At 37.4% G+C, this 25225-nt stretch overlaps 1 protein-coding gene across 2 annotated transcripts in view; it reads left to right on the plus strand.

The window, feature by feature from the left end:
- The first annotated feature begins 1258 nt into the window (after positions 1–1258).
- BCLAF3 (BCLAF1 and THRAP3 family member 3) overlaps positions 1259–25225 on the plus strand; it is a 39829-nt gene continuing 15862 nt past the window's right edge. For both annotated transcript variants that reach the window (XM_069463868.1, XM_069463869.1), the window contains exons 1-7: positions 1259–1299; positions 4879–5451; positions 6157–6819; positions 15096–15271; positions 16739–16853; positions 17576–17639; positions 19461–19576. In XM_069463868.1, the coding sequence (XP_069319969.1) occupies positions 1259–1299; positions 4879–5451; positions 6157–6819; positions 15096–15271; positions 16739–16853; positions 17576–17639; positions 19461–19576 (1748 nt within the window). The remainder of the gene's footprint in view (positions 1300–4878; positions 5452–6156; positions 6820–15095; positions 15272–16738; positions 16854–17575; positions 17640–19460; positions 19577–25225) is intronic.

The following is a 25225-nucleotide window of genomic DNA, read 5'->3' on the forward strand; positions in this document are numbered from 1 at the left end:
TAAAAGTGAGGTGCCTACTATATGAGACATATTCATTCTGTATTCTGTGCATGATGGTTCCATGATTATTTACGAACCCATGGTATTAATTTTAAAAGGCACCAGGGGTTTGGGGCCAGTAAGTTGGGAACTACTTAAATATAGTATCAGAATGGAGGAGGACTACTGAGATGTACATAATAGCTAGTGTAGAAGATTATACCCTAATTACATATGTTTAAAATTCATTTCCTAAAGCTATCAGTTTCTTTTAAAGACTGAAGAATATTTGAAAAATCAAGTTTAGAAATGCCTTTTAAAATTTACTTATTTGACATTTGTTTTAGCTAAAAATCAGAAGCAAACTAAATGTCTAATAATGCTTAATTAGATTTTGGGTATATTTACTTGGTGGAAAGTCAGGCAGCAATTGAGTATTATCATTAGGAATTATAATTCTTGTAATCCAACAATTTGAAAAGTAAGATACACTATCATATATTTCTAAGCATTTTGACTGTGATTACATGAAGTGTTTCTGTACATGATGAAAGATGGGAAAGTAGTAGTTGTGTTCAGATAGAGGAATTCTGGGTAATTTTTTTCACTTTTTGGAAGACTTATTTGGCAGTTGCTGTGTTCCAGACACCAATAAGCTCTTCTCATGACTTAACTCAGGGGTCATCAAACTATGGTACATTTGGCTCGATGGGCCTATTTTTGTATGGCCCTTGAACTAAAAATAGTTTTTACATTTTTAAAAAATTAATTTTAACAGCATAGTGTATTTAACCCAGTATACCCAAAATACTATTTCAACATGTAATCAATATTAGAAATATCTTAATGAAATATCTTGCCTTCTTTTTTTGTATCAATTCTTTGAAACTGACATGTATTTTATACTTACGGCACATCTCAATGCGGTCTAGCCATGTTTTTACATTTTTAAAGAGTTGTTTAAAAAGAGAAGAAACAGATATAACAGAAACTTTATATGGCCTGCAAAACCTAAAATAGTTACTATTTGGCCCTTTACGAAAAAGTTTTCTGAGCCCTGATTTAATTCATTTTATCCTGACAACATTCCAATAAGGGTGGTGCTATTATTATTATTCCCATTTTATAGATGAGGAAACTATGGCACAGAGGGGTTAAGTAACTTTTTCTTGGTGGCATTCACTGTGTTTTAGAGCAAATTGCAGGCTCTTTCTACAGATTTGCTAATACTGTGTTTCTTTGCAGTATAAAAAGTGGATAGTGGCTCACGTGTCAAAGGATGGCACGGTCCCGATCTAGATCCCCCAGATGGAAACACAGGTGAGCAGTTAGCAGAGTACACTTGGATTTGGGATGTGCTGCGGCTTTCAAATTCACCAGTGCTGGTAAAAACTTATTTTAATAAGTTCATGGGGCCTGGTTATTCACAGTAGGTGCTCTATCATGGCAGAGGTTGTGTTTCTAGATTCTAGGAGCTGACAGCTTTATTTAATTATGGCTGGCCGCTAGAATTAATCCATAATAAAAAAAGAAATGCAATGACCACAGCAAGGGAGAGTGAGAAACATCTTTGAGAGTGTCATATTATTTGAATTAGTGAGTACTTTAGAACTCTTTAGTGTGTATTTCATGTTATATTTTTTTATAATCAGTATATTCAGATGAGATCAGGCACGTTCAGGGTGGTATGGCTGTAGACGATGATAATCAATATATTCAAAGAAATTTGGAAATAGAAAATAGAGAGGAGTCCCTTCTTCTTCATGGCAGAATAGTAGAGTTTTGAATAGTTTTATTGTAGTTCAACTCTGTCCTGCTTGGTAGTATCAATAGTATATATAATTAGATTGCAATAATTTAACTAGTCTTTATTGTACACCTGCTACAGCCAGGTGCTGGGGCTACAAAGGCGAACATGCCATCTTCCATGGCCTCAGCAAGCTTACAGGCTGGCTGGGGAGACTGACACCGTAGCCAACCATGATACAGTGGGAAAAATGCTTTGTTACTGAGTGGGACAGAGTATTCTGGATCTGTAGAGGGGTGGGAATAATTCTACTTTTATGGAGGGGAAAGGGGAATACTAAGGAGATTTTCAAAGAAGAGATAAAAAAAATTTAAACTGGCCATACAAGAATAGGTAGAATTTCTAAAGGCAGAAAGAATGAAGAAAATTATTCCATTTAAGGAGGAGAATAGGAGCAAAGGCACAGAGCTATAAATGCAATTAGTATGTTCTAGGACTTTAAAAAGGACCATAATTTTGTACACAAAAGGCAGACCAAGATTTGTCATGTTAATGTAACTTGGCCATTGTGCTTGTTCATTTTGGTTATGCAATGACCAATCGATCATTTCTTCAACAGTTTTCATTTTGTAAAATTCACAAGACCAAGTTGTAATGGAACTTTAGAAAGAAAAGGGAATGTGAAAAAGCAAATGCTTTTAGCATGAAGGATATTGGAGAGGCTGTTTTGTGATAACACAAAAGGCCCTGGTGAGGGGCACAGGAGACCCTGCCAAGCTTAGTGCCTGATTTCCGGATTCCTTCTCAGGTTTCTTTGCCAAGAACTGTAAAGGGTCTGATATTTTACCCTACTTGCAAACCAACACATTAGCTGCCACAGGGCACTCCTGGGTCAGAGACAAAGGCCTTTATTACTCAGAGTACAGCAGGCAGCTTGAGCTTGTGTTCCTGTTGTTGCCCTTACCCTCTAGGTCCCCTGAGGGCCAGCACTGCAGAGTGGCTGGCTGGGTGAGTGCTGCAGATTATAACACAGGCAGTGGGGTTACGACACAGGTGAGGAACCTGAGTCCCTTTTCAAGGGCTGCAAACAAACCCTCCCAGCTTTTGCCTTGGAGGAGACCTTATGATATTATCCTGGCCAGCAAACAAATGGGCCCTTTATCCCTGAGGGAAACCCTGTCTTTATCTTCCAAGACTGTTTGCATTGGAACAAAAGCTGTCACCCTCTCTAGCAGAACTCAAGAGACTGTGGAGAATTGTCTCCCAACAGACTCCTTGAGTCTCTTTTGTCCCTTTAGCAGAATTGAAAACAATAGCAACCAATCCAGCAACCTTCTGCAGAAGAAAGGGGCACTGTGCAATAAGTATGATAAAATATCAAAGCAATATTTAATGTGAAGTAAGGATTAAGGTAAGAGATTGGATATTTCATCCAATCTGGAAGCCCTCTGCCTGTGTTTGCCAGCTTTTCTCCTTAGCAGTGAAAGAGATGAAATCTTCCAGGAAGTCCTCAAAGGCTCCACCTGCTTCCTCCTGTGATAACATGTAGATAGTTGGGTGGCAGAGTCCCTGCTTCAGCTAGGTAATGCTCGCCAGTGGTCTAGCTTGGTGACTCCAGAGGGCAATATCGTCAAGTCTAGTACATAAGTCCCAGCAGATACATGAGGAAGATAGGTCTGCCTCCTTGCTTACAGGGAGGACACAGACTTATCATTAAAAGGAAAGGGATTCACTCATGGTTGCTGCAACTCCGTGGCAGCTTCTGAGAGGGGACAATAGCAAAAGCTACAAGGGTAGCTTCTTCATTGATTAGAAGACACTAAAGCCTCCGGGAGGAGATTGGGAAATTGGGCAGGTCAGATGCAAGGACAGGTCTCCAAGTACAAAATTGAACTTTATTGTGTTCCAGATAGTGTCGCTCCTCTCTCTTATCTTTAAGTCAGGCAACCCAGACTGGTTTCTCTGGATACAGGAGCCTTCCTCCTTAGTGGTAATACAAGGCTCAATGTTGGCAATGCTGAGGTACAGAAAAGATATGTGTTTGGGGAGCGTATTATAGTTGCATTAAAGCATACCTTCTCCTCTGTTTGAACAGCACATCTTCCATTTGATATGTAAGAGAACAGGTCTGGGAAAGAAAAGCAACTTATCTATGTTAGAAGCATTTGTGGAGGAACTAAGCATGAGATTCAAGTCTTTTTTTTTTTCTTTTTTTGAGTCTGGGTCTTGCCCTGTTGCCTGGGCTGTGGCTCATTGCAGCCTCAAACTCCTGGGCTCAAGTTATCCTCCCCCCTCAGCCTCCCGAGTAGCTGGGACTACACGTTGTGTATCACCATGCCCAGCTAATTTTTACATTTCTTATAGAGATGGAGTCTTGCTATTTTGCTCAGGCTGGTCTCGAACTCCTGGCCTCAAGCAATACTCCCACCTCAAACTCCCAAAGTGCTGGAATTAGAGGTGTGAGCCACTGCTCCTAGCTGAGATTCAAGTCTTAAGAGCCTCTTCTTCCCCCTCTCTGTCCCGGTTAAGTGTATATGTTTTGCTCCTTGATACAGCCTTAGTAGACAAAATAGACAATCAATTAGAGAAACTCTGGGGCCAGTCTTTGGTCTGAGTTTGGGTTGTAACATCATTAAATCTTAGAATCTAGTTTATTTTCAGAAGTCATGTTCAGTTTTCCAAACGTTCTCATACACATTTATTTGTGTGAATCTAGCTTCCCTGCTTGTTTCTTACCTGACCGTTGAACCTGATGTAAGCTTTTGCTGACTTCCCTTTCTAAGTCACTGCATCCCCTTTTGCTAGAACTTTGCTGTCAGCAATCTTCCAAAATGGATCCTGCTGTATAGCTAAGCTGGTCTTCTTCCAGTAGGACAGGTGTGCTCAGCTCATTTTGATAAGCTCAGGGAATATATTAGTGTAGGAGATGACATTAGTTCATATGGAAAGAAAATGCTTGTTGAATTGGGCATTACCATAATCAGACCCTCCAATGTACAATTTAAAATGCATATATAGCAAATTGATGAATTTAGTTTGAGTGAAAGAAGCGGTAGAAATCTAGGAAAAGAAAGTGTTTTAGGTAGGTCATATTAAGACAATCTTAGTTTATTGTCTTTAAATGGATTAAACTTTCTTTGTTTGCTACATAGGTCTTTATCTCCAGTACCTAGAAATCCTGAATACTACAAGCAAAAGCATCCTCATGGGCATTATGGCTGTGAATATAGGAAGGATCCCAAAAGACCTATCACTTGGAGAATGGACAGTGAGAAACATGGACAAAGTAAACCAAGGATTGCCACTCATGGAAATATGTATTACCGATCTTATGAAAATAGATCACCTTCCCCAAACATAAGAAGAAACTCTGTAGAAAATTTTTATATGTATAAGCCTCACCGAGGATATTCGCCTGGAAAAGGGGCTGGTAACAGAAGATCTCAGTATGTGCCCAAATACTCAGAGGGTATACTGTACAAAGAGCATGACAGGAATTGTTACCCCCCAAAAGTGCAAGGAAGGTATACTCCTGATGACCATAGAGTTAGAGGAAGTGGAAAAGAAGGGAAACCACCTCAGAGGTTACTAGCTGATTCTTTTAGATTTGAAGGAAAGTGGCATGAAGATGAGTTGAGGCACCAGAGGCTACAAGAAGAAAAATATTACCAGTCACCTAGAAGAGTCTCTGAAGACTTTGAGACAAGGAGCTCTTTTCAGAAGAGGTATAGGAAAACATTAAACGTGGGTAATTTGGTATAAAAAGCCTCAAGTCAGCCGGGCGCAGTGGCTCACGCCTGTAATCCTAGCACTCTGGGAGGCCGAGGCCGGTGGATTATTTGAGCTCAGGGGTTTGAGACCACCCTGAGCAAGAGCAAGACCCTGTCTCTACTAAAAATAGAAAGAAATTATATGGACAACTAAAAATATATATGGAAAAAATTAGCCGGGCATGGTGGCACATGCCTGTAGTCCCAGCTACTCGGGAGGCTGAGGCAGGAGGATCGCTTGAGCCCAGGAGTTTGAGGTTGCTATGAGCTAGGCTGATGCCACGGCACTCACTCTAGCCCGGGCAACAGAGTAAGACTCTGTCTCAAAAAAAAAAAAAAAAAAAGCCTCAAGTGAAAAAGTCTGTTTACTTTATGGTTGTAGATAACCACTTTGAAAAGCTTTTGTCTAAAAAGATTAAAAGCATTGTAATTTAGTTGTGGTCTACTGGTAGTAGTGAAGTATTTCTTTTTAGAGTAAATCATGTGGATGGCTAGAATATAAAAAAAGATAGTATTTTCCTCTATGAATTGGTTTAAGGGATTATAGGTTAACTTGACACTGCGTTCTGCATTTAAAGCCATGCTGCCCAACATTCTACACATATAAATTCTCACTTTCTTCTCTCTTGTGCAAATATAAACTGCTTTATGTCAACACAGGTATCCCGAGGATCGCGATTTCAGAAAATATGGACACACATCAAAAAGACCTAAAGACGTGGAGAGGTATGAAAACAGAGAGCCTGCCAGGAATGCAAAGTGGAAGCCCAAGCATTCTCTTCCACCTTACCTAGAGAAGAAAGACCAGCGGGACCTTGCACCTCAAAGTCATCGACATGCTGAGAGGGAGCACCCAGAGACCAGTTTAGCAACCAAAGTATCCTATGACTATGGTCACAAACGTCATAAGCCCTCAGATGGGGACCAGGACTTTTCTGATGGGAGAACTGAGAAGTACTCTAAGGAAGACAACAGAAAATACAGTTCTCAAAAAGGCCCTGTAAACAGGGAGTTAGATTTTTTTAATGTTGGAAGAGGGAGAGGAACTCAAGATGGGCAATTCAAAGAACCTTTGAAACCATCTAAGAAAGACTTCATTGCCTGTACTCATTCAAATAGAAATGATGTTGATTTAAAGCCCTGTAACGACAAATGGAAGGAAAAAATAAAGAAAGACGGAGATTGCAGCAAAGAGAGCAACTCTTCCAGTAACCAGCTGGGTAAAAGTCAAAAACTTTCTGATGTGAAACCCTCGTCTGTCAATCTTAGGAAGAAAACACTTACAGTTAAAGTAGATATGAGGAAAACAGTAAATACATTCAGGTATTATCTTTTTTTATATTTAATAAGTGTTTCTGTCATCTTTATTTGCAGCTTCAAAAATGGAATTAATAGTGTGTTTAGAGTCCATTAAGGGGAAGGGATTGCCTAGATTTTTCCCCAAAAGCCCTGTAGTGAGGATGTTTCCTGTGATTAGTTAGTTATATGGGATGATTCATGTCTCCTTGTTTCCGCATCCTATCTCCAGATGCTTCTTGGGTACAGGGCATTCCATGGAGTTGTTTCCTCTTCATGAGTTCACTTGTTTTTATGCTGCCAGATTTTCCTTATCCAGGGATTGGCTGGCTGGAGTTCAAGAAGACCTAGTCCTTGCTTAGTTTCTCGGAGCCTGTGTTCCCTGTTGCCTGACATTCAGAGAAGTTTTGAGCTGGAAGGGACCTTAGCAGACCCTGATTTTATAGAGGAGGAAAGTGAGGCCCTGAGATACTTGTCTAAGTCAGAGTGGCTGAGGCTCAAATCCACATGTCCCTTTATAACTCGAGGAGGTGGGTGACTTAATGTGGTTTTTGCTGCCATCTCAAAATGACTGGGGCTCAACCGACTAGATTCTTCCAGGTAGAGGAAATTAGACTATAATCTGGGAAGATGCTTATTTATAAGACGTTTGCTTTAGCTCTTACTGATTCTTAAAAAAAAATAGACTACTACTATAATAGATTATATTCTCTTATACCAGGCTCACATGCTTTGCTCCATTATGAATATTACCTCTGTTTCTGGATCCTGACAATAAGGCACTGCAGTTGGCTGTGTCAGCTGAATCTGTTCATTAACTTCATACACCAGTAGCATGTGAATGAAAAAGTGATGGACCATGTTGATTTGGTGCATTTATATTCACAGTCCACTCATATTTGTATTTGAAATAAAAACCAGAGAAAACAAAATCCAAAAGGTGGGATAGGAGAGGGGGCGGGAGGTAAACCCACAAGTCCTTTTTTTAAAGCAAAATGTTTTTTGTTCCTTTTCTTAAATTGAGACATGGCAGTTCCCCTACCTCATATTTTCCTTACATTCATCACACTTGCAGAAAATATTTTTAAATATACATATGTATATATGTGAATAGAAAGCATTTATAAGTATGACTGTATTACATAAAGTTGGAGAAATAAAGGAGAAAAATCATCCATAACCCTACTACCGCATTTAGGATAATTCCTTTTGTTATTTTTCTATGTATATGTATATTATGTACATACATACACAGTTTTATATGTACATGTATATTACACATGGTTGCCATAATATCATATTAATAATTTTGAAACTTTTTTCATATGCCTTAAATAATTTTGTGCTGTTAGTTCGCCTATTAGTTCTTAAGAGCACACAGGCTGCTATAAGCATCAAGTTTAAGAATGTTACCCTAAACTTTTTTTCTTTCCTATATTATATTATGAAAATATTCAAACATACAGAAATGTGGAAAGAACTGTACAGTGAACACCTATATACCCACCACCTAGATTCTTCAATTAAGTGTTTACTTTCATAGTCACATATCTATCTATTCATCTATCCCTCTCTTATTTTTTTATATATTTCAAAGTATATTGCAAACATCTACGTATTCCCTTTTGAATACTTTAGTACTTAATTTGCTTATAGTTCCTCTTTTTTCTTTTGAGGTAATATTACATACAATCAAATGTACCAAAATCTTAAACTTTGTATTTTATTTTTTTTAAGAGATAGGGTCTTGCTCTGTCACCCAGACTAGAGTACAGTGGCATGATCATAACTCATTGTAACCTCGAATTCCTGGGCTCAAGCGATCCTCTTGCCTTAGCCTCTCGAGTAGCTGGGACTACAGGCATGTGCCACCATGCCCAGCTAATTTTTAAATTTTTTGTAGACATGGGGTCTTGCTATGTTGCCCAGGCTGGTTGCAAACTCCTTGTCTCAAGCAGCCCCAAAGTGGCTTGGCCTCCCAAAGTGCTGGGATTATAGGCGTGAGCCACTGTACCCAGCGTAGATCTTAAACTTTTTATTTTTTTTTTTTTGAGACAGAGTCTCACTCTGTTGCGCCAGGTAGAGTGCAGTGGCATCATCATAGTTCACTGCAACCTCCAACTCCTGAGCTCAAGCGATCCTCCTGCCTCAGCCTCCTGAGTAGCTGGGACTACAGGCGTGCGCCATCACGTCCGGCTAATTTTTTCTATTTTTAGTAGAGACGGGGTCTCACTCTTGCTGAGGCTGGTCTCAAACTCCTGAGCTCAAGCAATCCTCCTGCCTTTGCTTCCCAGAGTGCTAGGATTACAGGTGTGAGCCACGATGCCTGGCTGATGTGTTTTATACTTAAAAGAAAATTAATAAATTGTAATACCTTTAAAGAGTGCTAGAAATAGCAATTTTGAAGGGTTTTATTTTAATAGACCTCATTAGAGATACTGAACAGTTAATTTTATAATTTGATATGAGAAATGGAAGCTTGATCTTCATCATGTGTCACAAGAATGAACTGCTCAAAATTGGAGCTGCTGCATCTTTTGTTTTGAACTTATAAACTGTAATTTTGTGAAAACTCATGACCTGTCAGTGGGGCCTGCAGGATGGCTTGTGGAATAAATGAACCTCTGCTGAAAATCCTCTCTATTCAGAGAGAGACCTGAGGAATAAACAACTGAACAAATATGTGCATCTTTTCAGTATGATAAAGCATCATAGTCAATAAAATCTTTATTGATGAATGAGTTAAGGAAGAGTTTGGTGGGTTGAATTATTTGTGGACTGATAAAGTATCCATAAAACAAAAGTGGTTAATGCCCTCCATAGAATTATGTTTTCAACTAGTAGCATAAATTAGATTTTTCTCTGCTAGAAAAGATTCAAATAGTCATAGAGTGCAGAGAGAGTTTTATTTGCTGGTTAAAACCTAGAGAGTCTGTCTACTTTTTTTGGGAAAGACTAAGGTGATTAATTTTGAGCATTTGTTTACTTTCTTCACTTTGGTCAAGTATTGCTATTTGTTCTTCCAGTTACCAGTATGGTTGAAAACACAAGGTTATTGCCTAGTGATTTTTCTAGATTCCAGTTTGTATCTAGAACGGTAGTAAGTAGACACTTGCTTGAATGTTCACTGCATAGTTAACACTTCTGTTAACAAAGACTGTATTCTAGTGACCCACTCTGTCAGAAACTTCATTATCAGAAGTTATATGTGAATCATAATTATATGTTTCAGAATGTAAGTTAGGGAATCACAATATGAAAATTTCTACTAAGGTTGTTACATACCCAAAACACGAACTATTGTATATGTCAGGAAGTCCTGGGGCAGATGAATGGAGGTGTTAGTTTGACGTTGGGCTGAGTAGGTGAGGGGCTGACTCTTGGCCAGGCCAGGAAGGAAGTGGGTGAAGGAGGAAGCGGGAGGGAGGAGGCAGTACTAGTTTCTGGTGTGAGCTGCTGCTGATGGACCTGAGGCTCCTTTGATCTTCTGGGATGCTCCTAGACACCTGGGATGTGGGGACGGTCAGCTGTCAGAGTTGATGGTGCACTGAGTACATTGGCCACATTCGTATCTAATCATTTATTTCACACTGAAGAGATACAGAGAGGAGCTGTCTACGCCCATCAGGTCTTTCCCCATCTTGAAAGAGGATGAGGTGAGTGATGGGTCCCAGAGGACATTGGAACTCCGATACTCTGAGGAAAAGGGTGTTTCACAGGTGGGGAACAAGGTGAAAAACCGTAACTAAGATTGAAGGAAGGTAACCTAATCACACAAGTTTACCTATGATGGACACTGTTCAGCTGGAGGCAAAATAAGTTGTAGGTGGAGATATATTTGATACCCAAACCTGCTACCTTGATGTTATGTAGCATAAAAAATTAAAGTACCCCCATATTTCTCACATGCATTTTTTAAATAAAAGTTAATGGAGGGAAGGTTCCCTTTCATTTCTGTTTTTTACCTTAGCTTCTCTTAGTGTTTCTTAGGGAGCCTTGTATGGGGACTCTGTTGGCAGTCGGGGTGCATAGGTTTTTCTCTTCCTGTGGGCCACTGAGCAGCTCTGTGATGTTGGGCAGGTCACTGGCAATACCCTTTTGGGCCCAAATTAACCTGCAGTTCCTCTTGGCTCTATGAGTCTGCTTGGATTGGCCGTGTGTTGGTAACTACTGAAGCTGACAGGCACATGGAGGCCATATATTTGAGATTTTATATTATTAAAAAATTAAATATTTTAAATTTAAATTGGTCTAAATTAAATAAAAAATTTTAAATAAAAAGTAAGCCAATCCAGCTGAAAACCAAAATTAAATTGGCCTCAATTAAAGTGTTGAAGTCCATCATCTCTTTAGCTGAAACACTCATTTCAAATTGACCAAGTCACTTTCCATTCATCATTTATTCATTCAGTGGCTATCTTTTTGAGGACCTACCCTATGTGAGACAGTCCGTTAGGGTGCCCTGACACTATAGAGCTGCATAAGATTAGGTTTCTTCTCCTTTGGTTTTATTGACACGTAGGGCAGTGTTGGTAATACCATCGTGCCGTGCCGAGAGTGATGTGTGAGGTGGGGTGTGACTCAGCAGCCAGCAGATTTGGGGAAGGTGTCATGCAGGAGTTGACATGTCAGCTAGGCTTTGGAGGCTGGTATGCTTTACACACATGGAGATGAGGTAAAGAAAATTTTATATTTACAGGTTAGCAGTGGCAGAAAAACATACACAGGAACTTTGAACCATGTGGTTGCGGGCAGTCAGTGAAAAGGAATAGAGGGAAAGGAGAATGAATGGAAAGATAAGCATGCCACGGCCGCCAGCCTGACTTGACGTTATTAGCCGGTAGGAGAGGGCGGGCGGCCCAACTCTGCTGCCAAAGGGTTGCCGTCTAGGAGATGGATTGGATGGGTCTTAGGGCTGGCGAGGCCCCTTAGAGGACTTTTGTGAAAAAGTAGTAAGAAGCTGAATTAGGGGAGTAGTAGTCTCCCTGATCCTTTTCCCTCAACTCCAGAATTTCTAAGTATGTTCTTAGAAAGACAGGAGCAAATACTATACAGTTATGCACCACTTAACGACGGGGATATGTTCTGAGAAATATGTCATTAGGTGATATTGTCATCATGGGAACAGCATAGAGTGTCCTTACACAAACCTAGATGGTTCAGCCTGCTACACCCCTAGGCTATATGCTATAGCCTGTCGCTCCTAGGCTGCAAACCTGTATGGCATGTACTGTACTGAGTACCGTAGGCAGTCGGAACACAATGGTAACTATTTGTGTATCTAAACATAGCAAAACGTAAAAAAGTACAGTAAAAATATGCTGTTATATGCAACCACCATTGTATATATGGCCCGCGATGGACTGAAACATTGTTATTCTGCGCGAGACTATAATTGGAAAAGTGCTTTAAGAACGGTAGGATGCTGTACAAAATGTTATTAGTCAGAAGCAAACAAAAGGGAAAACTATATGTATCATATGGATTTTGTTACATAATATAAACTTCCAGAGGGCAGGGGAATCTGTTGGTTTAGATTGTTGGGTTTCTTGTTGTTGTTTTGCCATGCAGCTGGTTTTTATGATGAATCCTAAGTGTGTACAACAGGAAATGAAAGTTTAATATATCTTTTTATGTTTTCTTAGTTATGATGCACAACACTCAGGGAGAACATCTGTGGATATTCTTAAACAGAAAAATAAATAGGGGGAGAGTGGGGGCAGGTAACACAGGAACTTGGGAGACCAGTACCAGAAATAGTATTATGAGTACAGGTTTTTGGCTGTATTTTAATTTTAAAAACTGTCTAAAATGCATCTCAAATGAGAACATTTGGTCTCTTTAGGTTAACTACTTGTTTTGGGGGTATTTCCTGAAATTATTAACTTGTTAATCAATGCATGTCATAGGAAATAGTAAAAAGGAAAATGAACCTAGAGATGATTAAATTTACAAATGTAAATACTTAGATCATTCTGCATTCTCAAGTCTAAAGAGGGTTTTTTTATAGCAGAGGTGTCATAATTATTTTTAAAAGACTAAAGTTAATGGGTTATGCTATTTTAATGTATATTTTCTAGAAAATGATAATTTAAATTTTTTTTTATTAAAAACCCTGTAGTGGAGGAACTCTAGGATAAATTTTATTAATAACTGATAACAAGTTTAAACACTGAAATTTCAGAAATTAAATATAGCTTCAAAGTATACTACAGCACTACTGTGGCATGGAGGGGGGACAAGAGTTATGCCAGTAATTAATTTGTAAGAAATTACAAGTAAATGTTAATAATTACCCACTGAAAACTTGGAAATCTTTATCAGCTGATTTCCTCTTGGGAGAAACTGAGGCTGCAAAAAAAAAAAAAAAACCCTTATCAACTGATTTCCCCTTGTGGATGGACTATTTTTATAGTTCTATTTAAGTATCTTATTTTTTGCCTATAAAATGTTTCTAAAAGCTCTCTTTGTGGTGTGGAACAGGCTTATTGTAACATTAAACCCCTTCAAACTGAGAGCATTTGTAATTCTTTGTTAGTGGAAGTTGTTACAGGGCGTTCTAGTGTTTACCAGTAAATGTTTCTTAGCTAGTTATCAGATAACACAGTGGGAAGCTTGGAGCAAATTAGGAAGAAAGAAGGGAAATGGGCCTTCTAATGAAAGTAGTTCTAATGAATCAAGGAAACCACAGCAGTGGCATCAACCCGCTGCATAATCACTTTTCTGTGTTTCTGCCATGGCAGGGAGTTGTCACTGACAGTGCTGATCTGAGAGCAGGGAGCATGGAAAGTCAGAAGGAAGCCTTTCCTCTGATAAGTTATGCATAGGCACTCAAAACCATTTTGTTGGAGGAGTTTAAAGTTTTAGTTAAATAATATCTGTAAGCTGCTTATAACCCTGGAGCAGTTTTGGATATATGGCTATTAGGTGATTTAAATAAATAAGTAAATATGTGCATGATGCACCCATACCCCAAAATATACCCATCTGAATTCTTTTTGTTATATGAGGAGATATTATTTATTCCAGTTGTGCTGCTATTATTCAAAACATACTTCAGGGCCCTCTTTTGGGTTATTTTCAGAGCCTGTAACGTACCCATGAAGAACCCCAGCAGTTGTAAATCTCAATTCTTTGGACAATGAACTTGATTTTTGAAAAAAGCCAAAAGCAATTTAGTGTTAAGTACAGAGGAATAAGATGAGTGCAACCTGATTAATCAGTGCCACTTTGAGTCCAAAATGAGATATAAATATAAAATAATTAGACATTTTTTAACAGTGGTACATAAACTGCCTCCAGTCGAAGAATTTAAGAGTAGTTTTAAGCAAGAGCAGTGTTCTGGGAATATGGTATAGTTTTCCATTATGACACTTGGAAGACCCAATATTCATTTGAATGCTCAACCTCTGGGATGTAAAGCAAAACAACCAAGACATCCATTGTCTTAGTGTCATGGTGCCTTCCCTATAAGGCTATTGTAAAGATTAAGTGAGATAATGTTGGCAAGCTCTAGACTGCCATGTTTGGCATGTGCTAAGGCCTCAATAATTGTTAGCTATCTATCATAATTATCACTTTATAAATGTACTTAGAGGTCAGGAGAGTTCCTAATGAAAGTTATAAAAATTCAAAAGGCATTAAAGTGGTAAGATAGCTGGGGTTATATAATAAATGGTAGCATTTCTTTAAGGGTACATTGAGGGTGAACACTGTAATGGGTGTTAATGATTATAACTTTGCTAACAACTAAGACTGTTTTCTGAGAATTTAGTGAAAATTTGTAATTAAGTTAATCTCTTAACAGACTTTGATTTCAAAATACTATTCTAAGCTTTTAACTACTAATATAGAGATATAAGGATTTTTATGAAGTCAGAGAGGTTCTTATGTTTGATATCGGCTTTTCAAGTGTGGTAGTATTTCAAGATAGTATAATCTTGCTGAATTTACAATGTTTTTGGCCATTTGAGAGTAGAAAATAATCTAATTGATTATTTTTTGCACAGTGTCTTTAACTCCTTGTATTTTTTTGAAGAAAAATTGTCTCACTTAGAATTTTGAGGATTTTATTATTAAAGTGGCAAATATTGAATGACCTCTGGTTTAAAGAACTCAGAGCCTATATCTGTGGCTATTTTCTGCTACCTGTTATTGTACATGTTTTATGGCATATAATTTAGTGCCTTAATTATAAGAAAAGATAAATATCCTTTTAGTTTTATAGCTATTTTAATTTTTAATAAGTTATTTTCTCAGCAAAATAGTTTCAAATTTAGTTAAACATTTGCAAATTATTCTAGGGTTGCTTCTAGCTATTCCACAGAGAGACAGATGTCCCATGATTTGGTTGCTGTTGGCAGGAAAAGTGAGAACTTTCATCCAGTGTTTGAACATCTTGACTCAACTCAGAATACTGAAAACAAACCTACAAGAGAATTTGCTCAGCAAATCATAGCACTAATCCATCAAATTAAAGGTTGGTATATTTTGCACATACATTAGGGATAACACAAAAATAATATATTAACTTCTCATGAGATACAGGTAAACACCTGTGATATAGTTTAATAGTAATTAATATTTCATTGTAAGTTAGATCATGAATTAGGAAGTCTTTTGGAGAGAGTATCAGGCATTTATTCAAGCCTAGTTGTTCTTTATATGTAGTTCCAATAACCTTGTGCTTCAACTGTTAGCAGATTAGAAATCGCAAGTTAGAAAGGGAGAGCAGCAAGAAACAATAACTGATAGCCTAACTGGGAGGAAGAAGCAGCAAAAAACAGATAGGAAACTCAAGAAATCCAGAAACCTAGATCATTTTCTGAGAGTCTTAAAGGCCCCTGGGGGCATTACTGGGACTTTGTGCCTTACGGATTATGGTGAATGATCATGATCGATGAAAGAGTCCAGTTTGCTTTGGCATTCTTCATGATAAATGTTTTAAAGATATGCTTTAAATTGTTTTGTTTTGCTTTTGCTTCTGGCAAATTTCCATTAATTGGAAAATTCAGTGATGCAGAACAACTTTCCCCAGTGACGCTGCATAAATAAGGCAATTGTGGGTATTATAAGCTGGAGGCCTTCAATAATTTCAAAATTACTTTATACTTCTTACTAGATAATTGCATTAATCTTTCTTACCTTCATGAAACATATTTTGAGAATGAATTATTTTCTCTGTGTCCCTCAAACATAGGCATATATTTACTTTAAAGCATGCAGTTTGTCTGAAAGAGATCACACTCTCAGCTCCAGCCTCTCCCACCCACAGGAGTGTGATTTTTGGCAGAAATAGAGCTGATACTGCAGAAAAATCCAGGAGATTGTCTCAGAACAAGAACAGTAAATTAGGGGAAAAGATTGCTTAAGTAGCATTCTGATGGGTCAAGTGTATTCTCTTTCTATCCTATTAAAAGCCTATAGCATAGATGATTTTGGAATGTTTTCATGAACTTCACTTAATGTTAATCAAAGTAAACTGGCATTCAAAGTCTTCTGTGATATGTAAATAGAACATTTGGCATTTGTTCAGAATTGTTTTGATGTTTCAGGCTTGTTTTTGGAGTTAATTTTTATTCTCATTCAACTATAGAGCTCTGTGCCATCTTTACCTCTCAGATATAGTAAGGTCTTACCTTGGAGAAAAAAAGGTCCTCACTTTGAGAGAGGCTGTCTTTTCCCCAGGACAAGTAAGCAGGCATGTCAGATAGGAAGAAATTCCTTGGATTCATAAATCAGGTGTTTTTACTCTTGCTTAGGCTTGGGAAAGCACACGAGCACTACAAATTAATCTGCAAGATAAGTTTAGGTCCTCCAGCTCCCATATTTTCAAGAGAAAACAGGTTGGATGTTTTTAAAGAGTCCCTTCTTCCTGTGCTTATATGTAATCTTTTAAGTGGAATCAGTTTTACATTGAGATAAAACTATTTGTTTCCTTTTTCAGCAAATTATTTTCCATCACCTGGCATTACTCTACATGAACGTTTCTCAAAAATGCAAGATATGCACAATGCAAATGTAAATGAAATTAAACTGAATTCAGATGCAGAAATTCACAGGTAATGATTGATTACTATGTTCCCATTTAACTCATGAGAATAAACCTCAGAACAGACTTGGGAAGGTGCTTGTTTCCTGAGCCTGCTCACTTGGGCTTGCTGTTGACTCTAGAATTGCATTTCCTACATAAAAATGGGACTAACCCAAGCAGGTACTGGGCCAGTGCACTTTGATAGAATAAAGTTGCATTGAAGCCATTGACTAACATTGTTTAAATGTGTAGGACTTTGAAAATACTTACTTACCTAACTTTGATTCTGCTGTCTATAGTAATTGCCTACTGAAGTTATCACTGGAAGAATGAAAGACAGTTGTCAAGCCATTGAAATCATGGGTTGTTTCATGTGGTCACAAATGGCTGTTCAGAGGGCAGCCATATGAAAACATGTGTCATCTTCTGCTGACACTTGTCTGAGCAGGTGGTGCACCCTATCTTGTGAGCTGTGTTGAATCAATATAGAGTGCAATGTATCACCAGAGTAAAAGTTCGAGGTTACACATACTAGTGATTTGAGAACCCCCTAAAGCTTCCCTGTAATGTTGTTCATAGGATATATATTTCCTGGGAGATTGCCATATAGATAAAAAACTACCTAGCAGGTTTCTTTTTCTTTCTCCAAGACATACCAGCGTTATTTCAAATTCCATTCTGTAGTAATAGAATCAAGATATCAGTGTAATAACATAATTATTTAATTGTAATATGCCTTTATTATTTTAGGCAAATAGATATATCTTTGGCTGAGCTTCACAGTAATCAAACTGTGTTCCATGAATCAGAAAAGGTAAGTGAATACAGTTATTGATGAGAGATTATCTTATTGTTGGTATATTAATGGGAAAGGGGATAGGTAAGGAGTGAAAAGGGAGTTAAAGTACATGAAGAAGAAGGATTGAGACCCAGGAATCTGAAATTTAAAAAGCTCTCCAAGTGATTCTGATTATCGGCCAGGTTGGAGTAAGAATACTGACAAAAAACAAAAATATTCCCTAAGAGGGACAATCCCTAAGGATAACAACTTTGTTTAATTATTCATTCCAAAACTCCGCACTGTAAAGCTTACAGAAAGTATGTTTAATACCTATTTTTTCAAAGCAGTCACATGGAATATATTTTTAAATTATACATGGAATGAATGCAAAGGAGCTAAGTTTCATTTCATATTGCCCTTCTGTTTGCAATAGAACGTACAAACGATTCTGTGGAATATGAACTAGCAAAATAAGGGAAACAATACTAAATTTCTTTATTGTCGCGTGTTGTGTGGAGTTCCCACCCAACACCTCCCCTCCCACCTGCCATTTCTCTGCTAATTAGAAAGACTGCCTAGCACTCTGGGAGGCCAAGGCGGGAGGATCGCTTGAGCTCAGGAGTTCAAGACCAGCCTGAGCAAGATCAAGACCCCGTCTCTACTAAAAATAGAAAGAAATTAGCCAAACAACTAAAAATAGAAAAAACAAAATTAGCTGGGCATGGTGGCGCATGCCTATAGTCCCAGGTACCCAGGAGGCTGAGGCAGGAGGATCGCTTGAGCCCAGGAGTTTGAGGTTGCTGTGAGCTAGGCTGACGCCAGGGCACTCTAGCCCAGGCAACAAGTGAGACTCTGTCTGGAAAAAAAAAAAAAAAAAGACTGTCTCGACTGGCGGGGCGGGGCGGGGGCGGGGCGGGGGCGGAGCGCAGGAAGAAAACTGGCTCTTGTTTTAGAAGAATTATATCGAGTTCTAAAAGAAGTGCTAATTTATTCATTGAGAATAAAGAGTTTTTGTGTTTTTGTAGAGGAGATATTTTGATACATTTCTGATAGAATATATAAATAATTTTTTACTTGGCAAATGATTACAATTTTTATTGAATTTGTGGAGATCGGTTAATTTATTGAATAGATGATATTTTCACATTTCTAATCATCAAAGTACTGTAATCAACTTACAGGAAATGTGAGGATTTAGAAAAAAATCTCCTATAATTCAACCATTTAACACAAGATATTATTTGACCATCTTTTCTTACAGTCTCACATCTTGTATTTTAACATAGTCACTATCATAGTAGATGCAATTTTGTATGCTTTTCTCTTTTTATTTAATCCATAATAACATTCCATTTATGTAAAATCATTGAATTCCCCATGACCTTTTTATGATTAAGGCTTTTAAAATTTTAATTAACTTTTTTCAATAAATGTTTTTTCCATGTTGACTTCCACAGTCTTTATTACCATAATTTAAATGATTGTACATTATTCTTTGAGTTAAGTTTACTATAATTTACTTTTTCATTCTTCTCTTCCCCTTAAAATTCTTTTCTACATTTAAGTTGCTTCCATTTTTTGTTGTTTTAAATATAATATTTTGAATATATATAGGTAGATAGCCTTTTCTCTGGGAGAGAGTCCCAGAGGTGGGATTCCTGGTTCAATTTCAGGAACTTTTCTGACTGTGTATTGTCAATTATGTCTCAAAATATTTGTATCAGTTTACACTACTGTTAGCAGGATGAGTACAAGATAACATATTTAAGACTTTTAATTAAGGTTCTTGTTAGATATGGTCTTTGTGCAACTAACAGTAATGTGAATGGTTTGTCTTCTGTCAAAATTCCTCAGACTCTGGTCAAAATAATAGATCCAAATGACCTACGACATGACATTGAAAGAAGGAGAAAGGAACGGTTACAGAATGAAGATGAGCACATTTTTCACATAGCTAGTGCTGCAGAGAGGTAATCAGTGGATGAAAAACATCCTGTTATCAGGGAGCTTTTGGTTTCAGCATATTTTTCAATTTTTCGTGTGATGATAATTTTTACTTTAGTATAGGAATTTGATCCTTCAAATCCATTTTATATGTTTAAATGAAATCTGTTAAAATGTTTCAAAATTGTCCAGTGATCTTTATATATGGTTTGATTTAAACAACAAAAATTGTGGGGTGTGTGAGTACTCGAGGTCTTCTTAATTCTAGAAAGGGGTATAATAACTTTTCTAATATTAGGAGGCAGGACCAGCAAATTTATGGACTATTTGGTTCAAGCTGATTGAAACTCTGATACATTCTACCCTTTAGATTCTAGGGTATTCTTTGGCTAGTACAAAATTTCCTGAAGTCAGTACAGTTCTGTTTTGGGACTCTTTGTGGATGTCTGTCCACAAAATGGAGGCAGGTGTAGTAGTAAGTGCAGAGGAAAAACCTAAGTTTGAATCTCACCTCTGCCAGTTTACAAGCTGTCTGATCTTGGACAAATTTGCTTAGTCTCTGGAGTCTCTCCACCTATAAAATGGTAAAACCAATTTATGATGTGGGACAGTTATATATATTAAATGAGCCGGCACATGTAAAGTACTGTAGTTATGTCATATATGGCACATAGATCATCAGTAGATCCTTATTTTTCTTTCCTAACATTGTACCTCTTTTTAGGACCTCTGAGAAGTCCAGATTGGCCCCAGTTTATCTCTAGTTCAGAACTAGAGATGCCATGGAACTCACGGCAATTCTGGGACCCCATATGATTAGAAATATAATTGAATGGGACACGATTTCCAGTTCACCCAAGAATCCTCACACTATTTGGATCTCCCAGAAAGTGGGAATGTATAAATAGGAAGGATCAGTGCTAATTGTTTTTCCATAATCCTTAGTATCAAATTAATAAGATACTGTATTTGACTAGGCTTTTAAGTCAAGTCTGTGGCTAATTAGGTCTTAGTCAAAATGCAGGGCACTTATTTAAAACTGGACTTGACTCTGACAGTAAGTTTGAGACTGATTAAAAGATGGTGAAACTGTGTGTTGAGACATATAAAATAATTGAAAGTAAAATAGTAAAAATACTGTCCCTTGCTAGGTGAAAGTCTCCAGTCTCCTAATATGATATGGTTAATGCATAGCATAACTGTGCTTCTTAATGACACAAGCTCTCTGTCATGTTTTCCTTGACTCAGCAAGTGTAAGAAATCCAGAGTACTAAGACACAGGATTTTTAAAACAGATTTAAGATGATCAGCATATTATAAAGACCATACAATGCTTCAGAATATATCTACAATTCATCCATGCAATAAAAAACACTTGTACCCCCAAATCTATTGAAATAAAAATAATTTTCCTATACAGTGGAAAACAATATATATCTTTACCCTTTTAGATGATTAAGAACTTGAGCACTGGAGTTAGACCTGAGTTCAGTGCCCGGCTCTTAGACTCCTAGTTATGTGACTAACTTTGAGCAAGTTACTTGGTCTCTTTCCTCATCTGTAAAATAGGGATAAGGATTATACTTACCTCACAGTGGTGGTTAAGATTAAATAAAGTGATGAGTGTAAGGTAGAGCAGCTGGTCAGCATTAAGTATTATTTATGATAGCTATGAGGGTAGTGTTGTAATGTGCAAAGATATCTTCCTACAAGGTGTTTTTTGCTGGGTCTGTTGGACTATTTTATTTGTACTGAATAGCTGGTGTTGCAAAGTGGAGCCATGAGGCTTTTTAAAAAGTGAGATATTACTTACCATAAAATTCATCCTTCAAAAGTAAACAGTTCAGGAGCTTTTTAGTATATTCACAGAGTTCCAAAACATTTCCAATTCTAAAACATTTCATCACCCCAAAAGGAAAAACTCTACCCATTAGTTGTTACTCCCCATTTCTGCTTTCCCCCAGCCCCTGGAAACCACTGTGTCTCTGTGGATTTGCCTATTCTTGACATTTCATATAGATGTAATCATATAATATGTGGCCTTTTGTGACTGGCTTCTTTCATATAGCATACTGTTTTCAACCTTCATCCATGTTGTAGCATGAGGATTCTTATTATGGCTGAATAATATTCTATTGTGTGGATATGCTATATTTTGTTTATTCATTTACTAGTTGATGAACATTTGCGTTGTTTCCAATTTTTGTCTATTGTGAATAATGGTGCTATGAACATTTGTGTGCAAGTTTTTGTGTGGACATATGTTTTCATTTCTCTTTGGTATGTACCTAGGAGTGAAATTGATGAGTTGGATGGTAACTCTATGTTTAACTTTTGAAGATCTGCCAGACTATTTTCCAAAGTGACTGCACTGTTTTACATTCCTACCAGCAATGTGTCAAAGGTCCAATTTCTCCACATCCTAGAAATTCACTTTATCAAAATTGACCTCATTGCATTTTTACATAAACCTTTTAAATTAAGTCAGTGTATAGTTTCCATAGAAATTCAGAAGAATTGAAACACAATAAAATCATGAATCATAGGATGTGATTTCTCACCTGTGTGGTTTTCCCTTAAAAAGTTGTGTGCAGGCTGTGTCTATGTTTGCTCACTATTGTATCCCCGCTGCCTTGAGCTCAGTCATATTTGTTGAATGAATGAATGAAGACTTTCCAAAGGAGTAGACAGGACAGAGGATACTTTAATTGTCTTGCATTTGATCTGGATCACTATCCTATGATGACTTAGGAGCTTTCATAAGCAAGCCTAACACTTGAGGATTCTGTCTGGTCCCCAAGACCCTGCTGTTCTCTACAAATGCTCCTCAAGTCACAATGGGGCTACCTCCCGACAAATCCATTGTAAAGTCGAAAAATTAAGTCACAGCTTATGGGAAAACAACAGTTTTTATTCTTGCTTTTATAACAATCTATAATCTATACTAAACTGGAGTGAACTTTATAAAGATCTTTTATTCATATATTCAACAAATATTTATGTCTTAATTTCTTTGTTCTACTTACTGTTCTAAGGACTGGGGATATGGTGAAAAACTGTACACAAATCTCATGCCTTCATGGTGCTTACGATTTAATAATAGAAAGAAAATAGATAAATGCATGTAAGTGGATTGATAGGTTAAAATAAGACAGAAGAGGAAATTTAATAGGAAGGATTGACATGTGTGATGTGATTTTCTTTAAAGTAGTCACGGAGTACACTTAACTTTTAAAAAAAATTTAGCAGAGATATAAATTAAGTGAGAGAGTTAGCCATAGGGTTATTTGAGGGGATGTTATTTCAAGAGCAGGAACAGTGAATGCAAAGTCCTTGAGGCAGGAGCATGCTTGCTGTTGTTTAAGGAATAGAAAGGGGGCCAGTGGGGTTGCAACATGGTGGAAAAGGGAGCGTTATTAGGTGAGGTCAAATCATGTAGGGCTTTTAAGGACTGAAGGACATGAAGACTTTGTATTTTACTCTGGGTGAAATTAGAAAACATTTTGCGTTCCAACCAGAGAAGAGACATAATCTCCCTTAAATTTAAAAGGATCACTGTGGTTGGCTGTGGTTGCTGAGTGGAGAATGGACTGTGACAGCTAGAGAAAAAAAATATTTTTTTCTCAAGTAAAAAAAAGATTAGAGGTAGGAAGTTTGTACAATAGGGTGACATGGTAGAGCGAATGTATCAGGGCACCAGGCTGTTTAGATCTTGCTCCTCCCATATCCTCTGTACCTGGCATCCACCTCATACTCTAAGATGGGTATTTTTTTGGAAATTTGAATTAAGTGATCGATTAACTGTGCAATGCATCTCCCCAAACTTCATTGTTCTCATCTTGAAAAAAGAAGACTAAATCGTGTCCTCCTTTGAGCCTTTCCTTTAAAGAGTTCATGAAATTTATACATGATGCTTTAGCATTATTGGCCAAAATTTAGTCCCATGGCCATACCTGGCTACAGAGAGGCTGGGAAATAGTTTCTTTCCCCTGGGCATTCATTTGCCTGATCAAAAATCAAATATCAAAGGATTTAAAATTTTTTTATTGTGTTAAAATATACATATCAAAAAATTTGCCATTCTAACATTTTTAAGTATACAATTCATTGGCATTAAGTATAATATATTCACAATGTTATATAATAATCATCACTATTCATTTCCAGAACTTTTTAATCTTTGCAGACAGAAACTCTATACTCATTAAACAATAACTCCCCACACTTCATTCCCCCCAGCCCCTGGCAACCTCTGTTCTTTTTGTCTGTGTGAATTAGCCTATTTAGGTATCTCTTGTAAGTAGAATTAAACAATATTTGTCCTTTGTGTCTGGCTTCTTTCACTTAGCATAATGTTTTCAAGGTTCATCCATGTTGTATCATGTGTCAGAATTTCATTCCTTTTTTAAAAAAAAGTTCATTCTTTTTTAAGGCTGAATAATCCTCCATTGTATGGCTATACCACATTTTGTTTATTCATTTTTTTCTGCTCGTGGACATTTGTGTTGTTTCTACCTTTTGGCCATTATGTATAGTACTGTTATGAACATTGGCATTGTCATCTTTTTGATTATCATCTTTCTAGTGAGTGTAAAGTAATATCGCACGGTGGTTTTGATTTGCATATCCCTAATGACTAGTGATGTTGAGCTTCTTTTCATGTACTTGTTGGCCATTGCTATGTCTTCTTTGGAGAGATTTCTATTCAAATCCTTTGCCCATTTTTAAATCAAATAAAATCTTTTTATTGTTGAGGTGTACAAGTTTGTAATATATTCTGTATGTTATCCCTTGTCAAATATATGCATTGCAAAGGGGATTTTTAAAAGTTTGTTGTTTTATTTTTAGAAGTAGTCATATACACTAATGGTAATCATTTGGAAAAATATAATAAAATATAGAAACAAAAATATAAGGCATTCTTAATTTCACCAGTAAGAGATGCCCACTGTTAATATTTTAGTATATTTTTTGTCATTTATTTTTTCTGGGTACATACGTATTTTAAATAATTGGAATTATCCTCAATATTCTACTCTTTTGACTTATCGTATCATGAACATTTTGACAGAACATGAGGGTTTTTAACATTTCAGAAAACCCTGAGTGTCTATTTCATGTTAGGTTCCAGGCTCAGAGCTAGGGCCACAAAATGAACCATCCACAGTACCTCCTCTGAAGGAATTGCAACTTGTTCCATTCAACAGACAGGTACACCAGTAGTTAAAAACACAGAGTGATAGGTGTTAAGACCCAAAAATGCTACATGTGCACATGGTAAGGAGTACCTATTCCACCTCAGAGGGGTTTAGGAAAGCCTTCCTGGAAGAGTTACAAGTAGTTCTAAATCTTGAAGTTAATCTAAGTGGAAGGAAGTTGATCACAGAAGGAACTGCACATGCAAAGGTGTAGAAGCAAGAGAGATCGTGGTGTGGTGTATGCTGGGAACCACATGCAGTTAAATATTCACAAAGCTCAGTGTGCGTGTTGAGGAGATTAGAGCATGGCAGCCAGCAAGGCAGCCAGGATGAGAGCATGAAAAACCTTGGGGGGCGGGGGGGGGGGTCGTGGCGATGCCAGTGGAGAATCCATGGGAGGGACTGAAACAGAGCCAAGGTAATGAGCAGTTTGTTCACCATGGAGCAGGGCCTGCAGAAGACCCAGGAAGGGTCTGA

The sequence above is a fragment of the Eulemur rufifrons genome, chromosome 30, assembly GCF_041146395.1.
Source record: "Eulemur rufifrons isolate Redbay chromosome 30, OSU_ERuf_1, whole genome shotgun sequence".
NCBI lineage: Eukaryota > Metazoa > Chordata > Mammalia > Primates > Lemuridae > Eulemur > Eulemur rufifrons.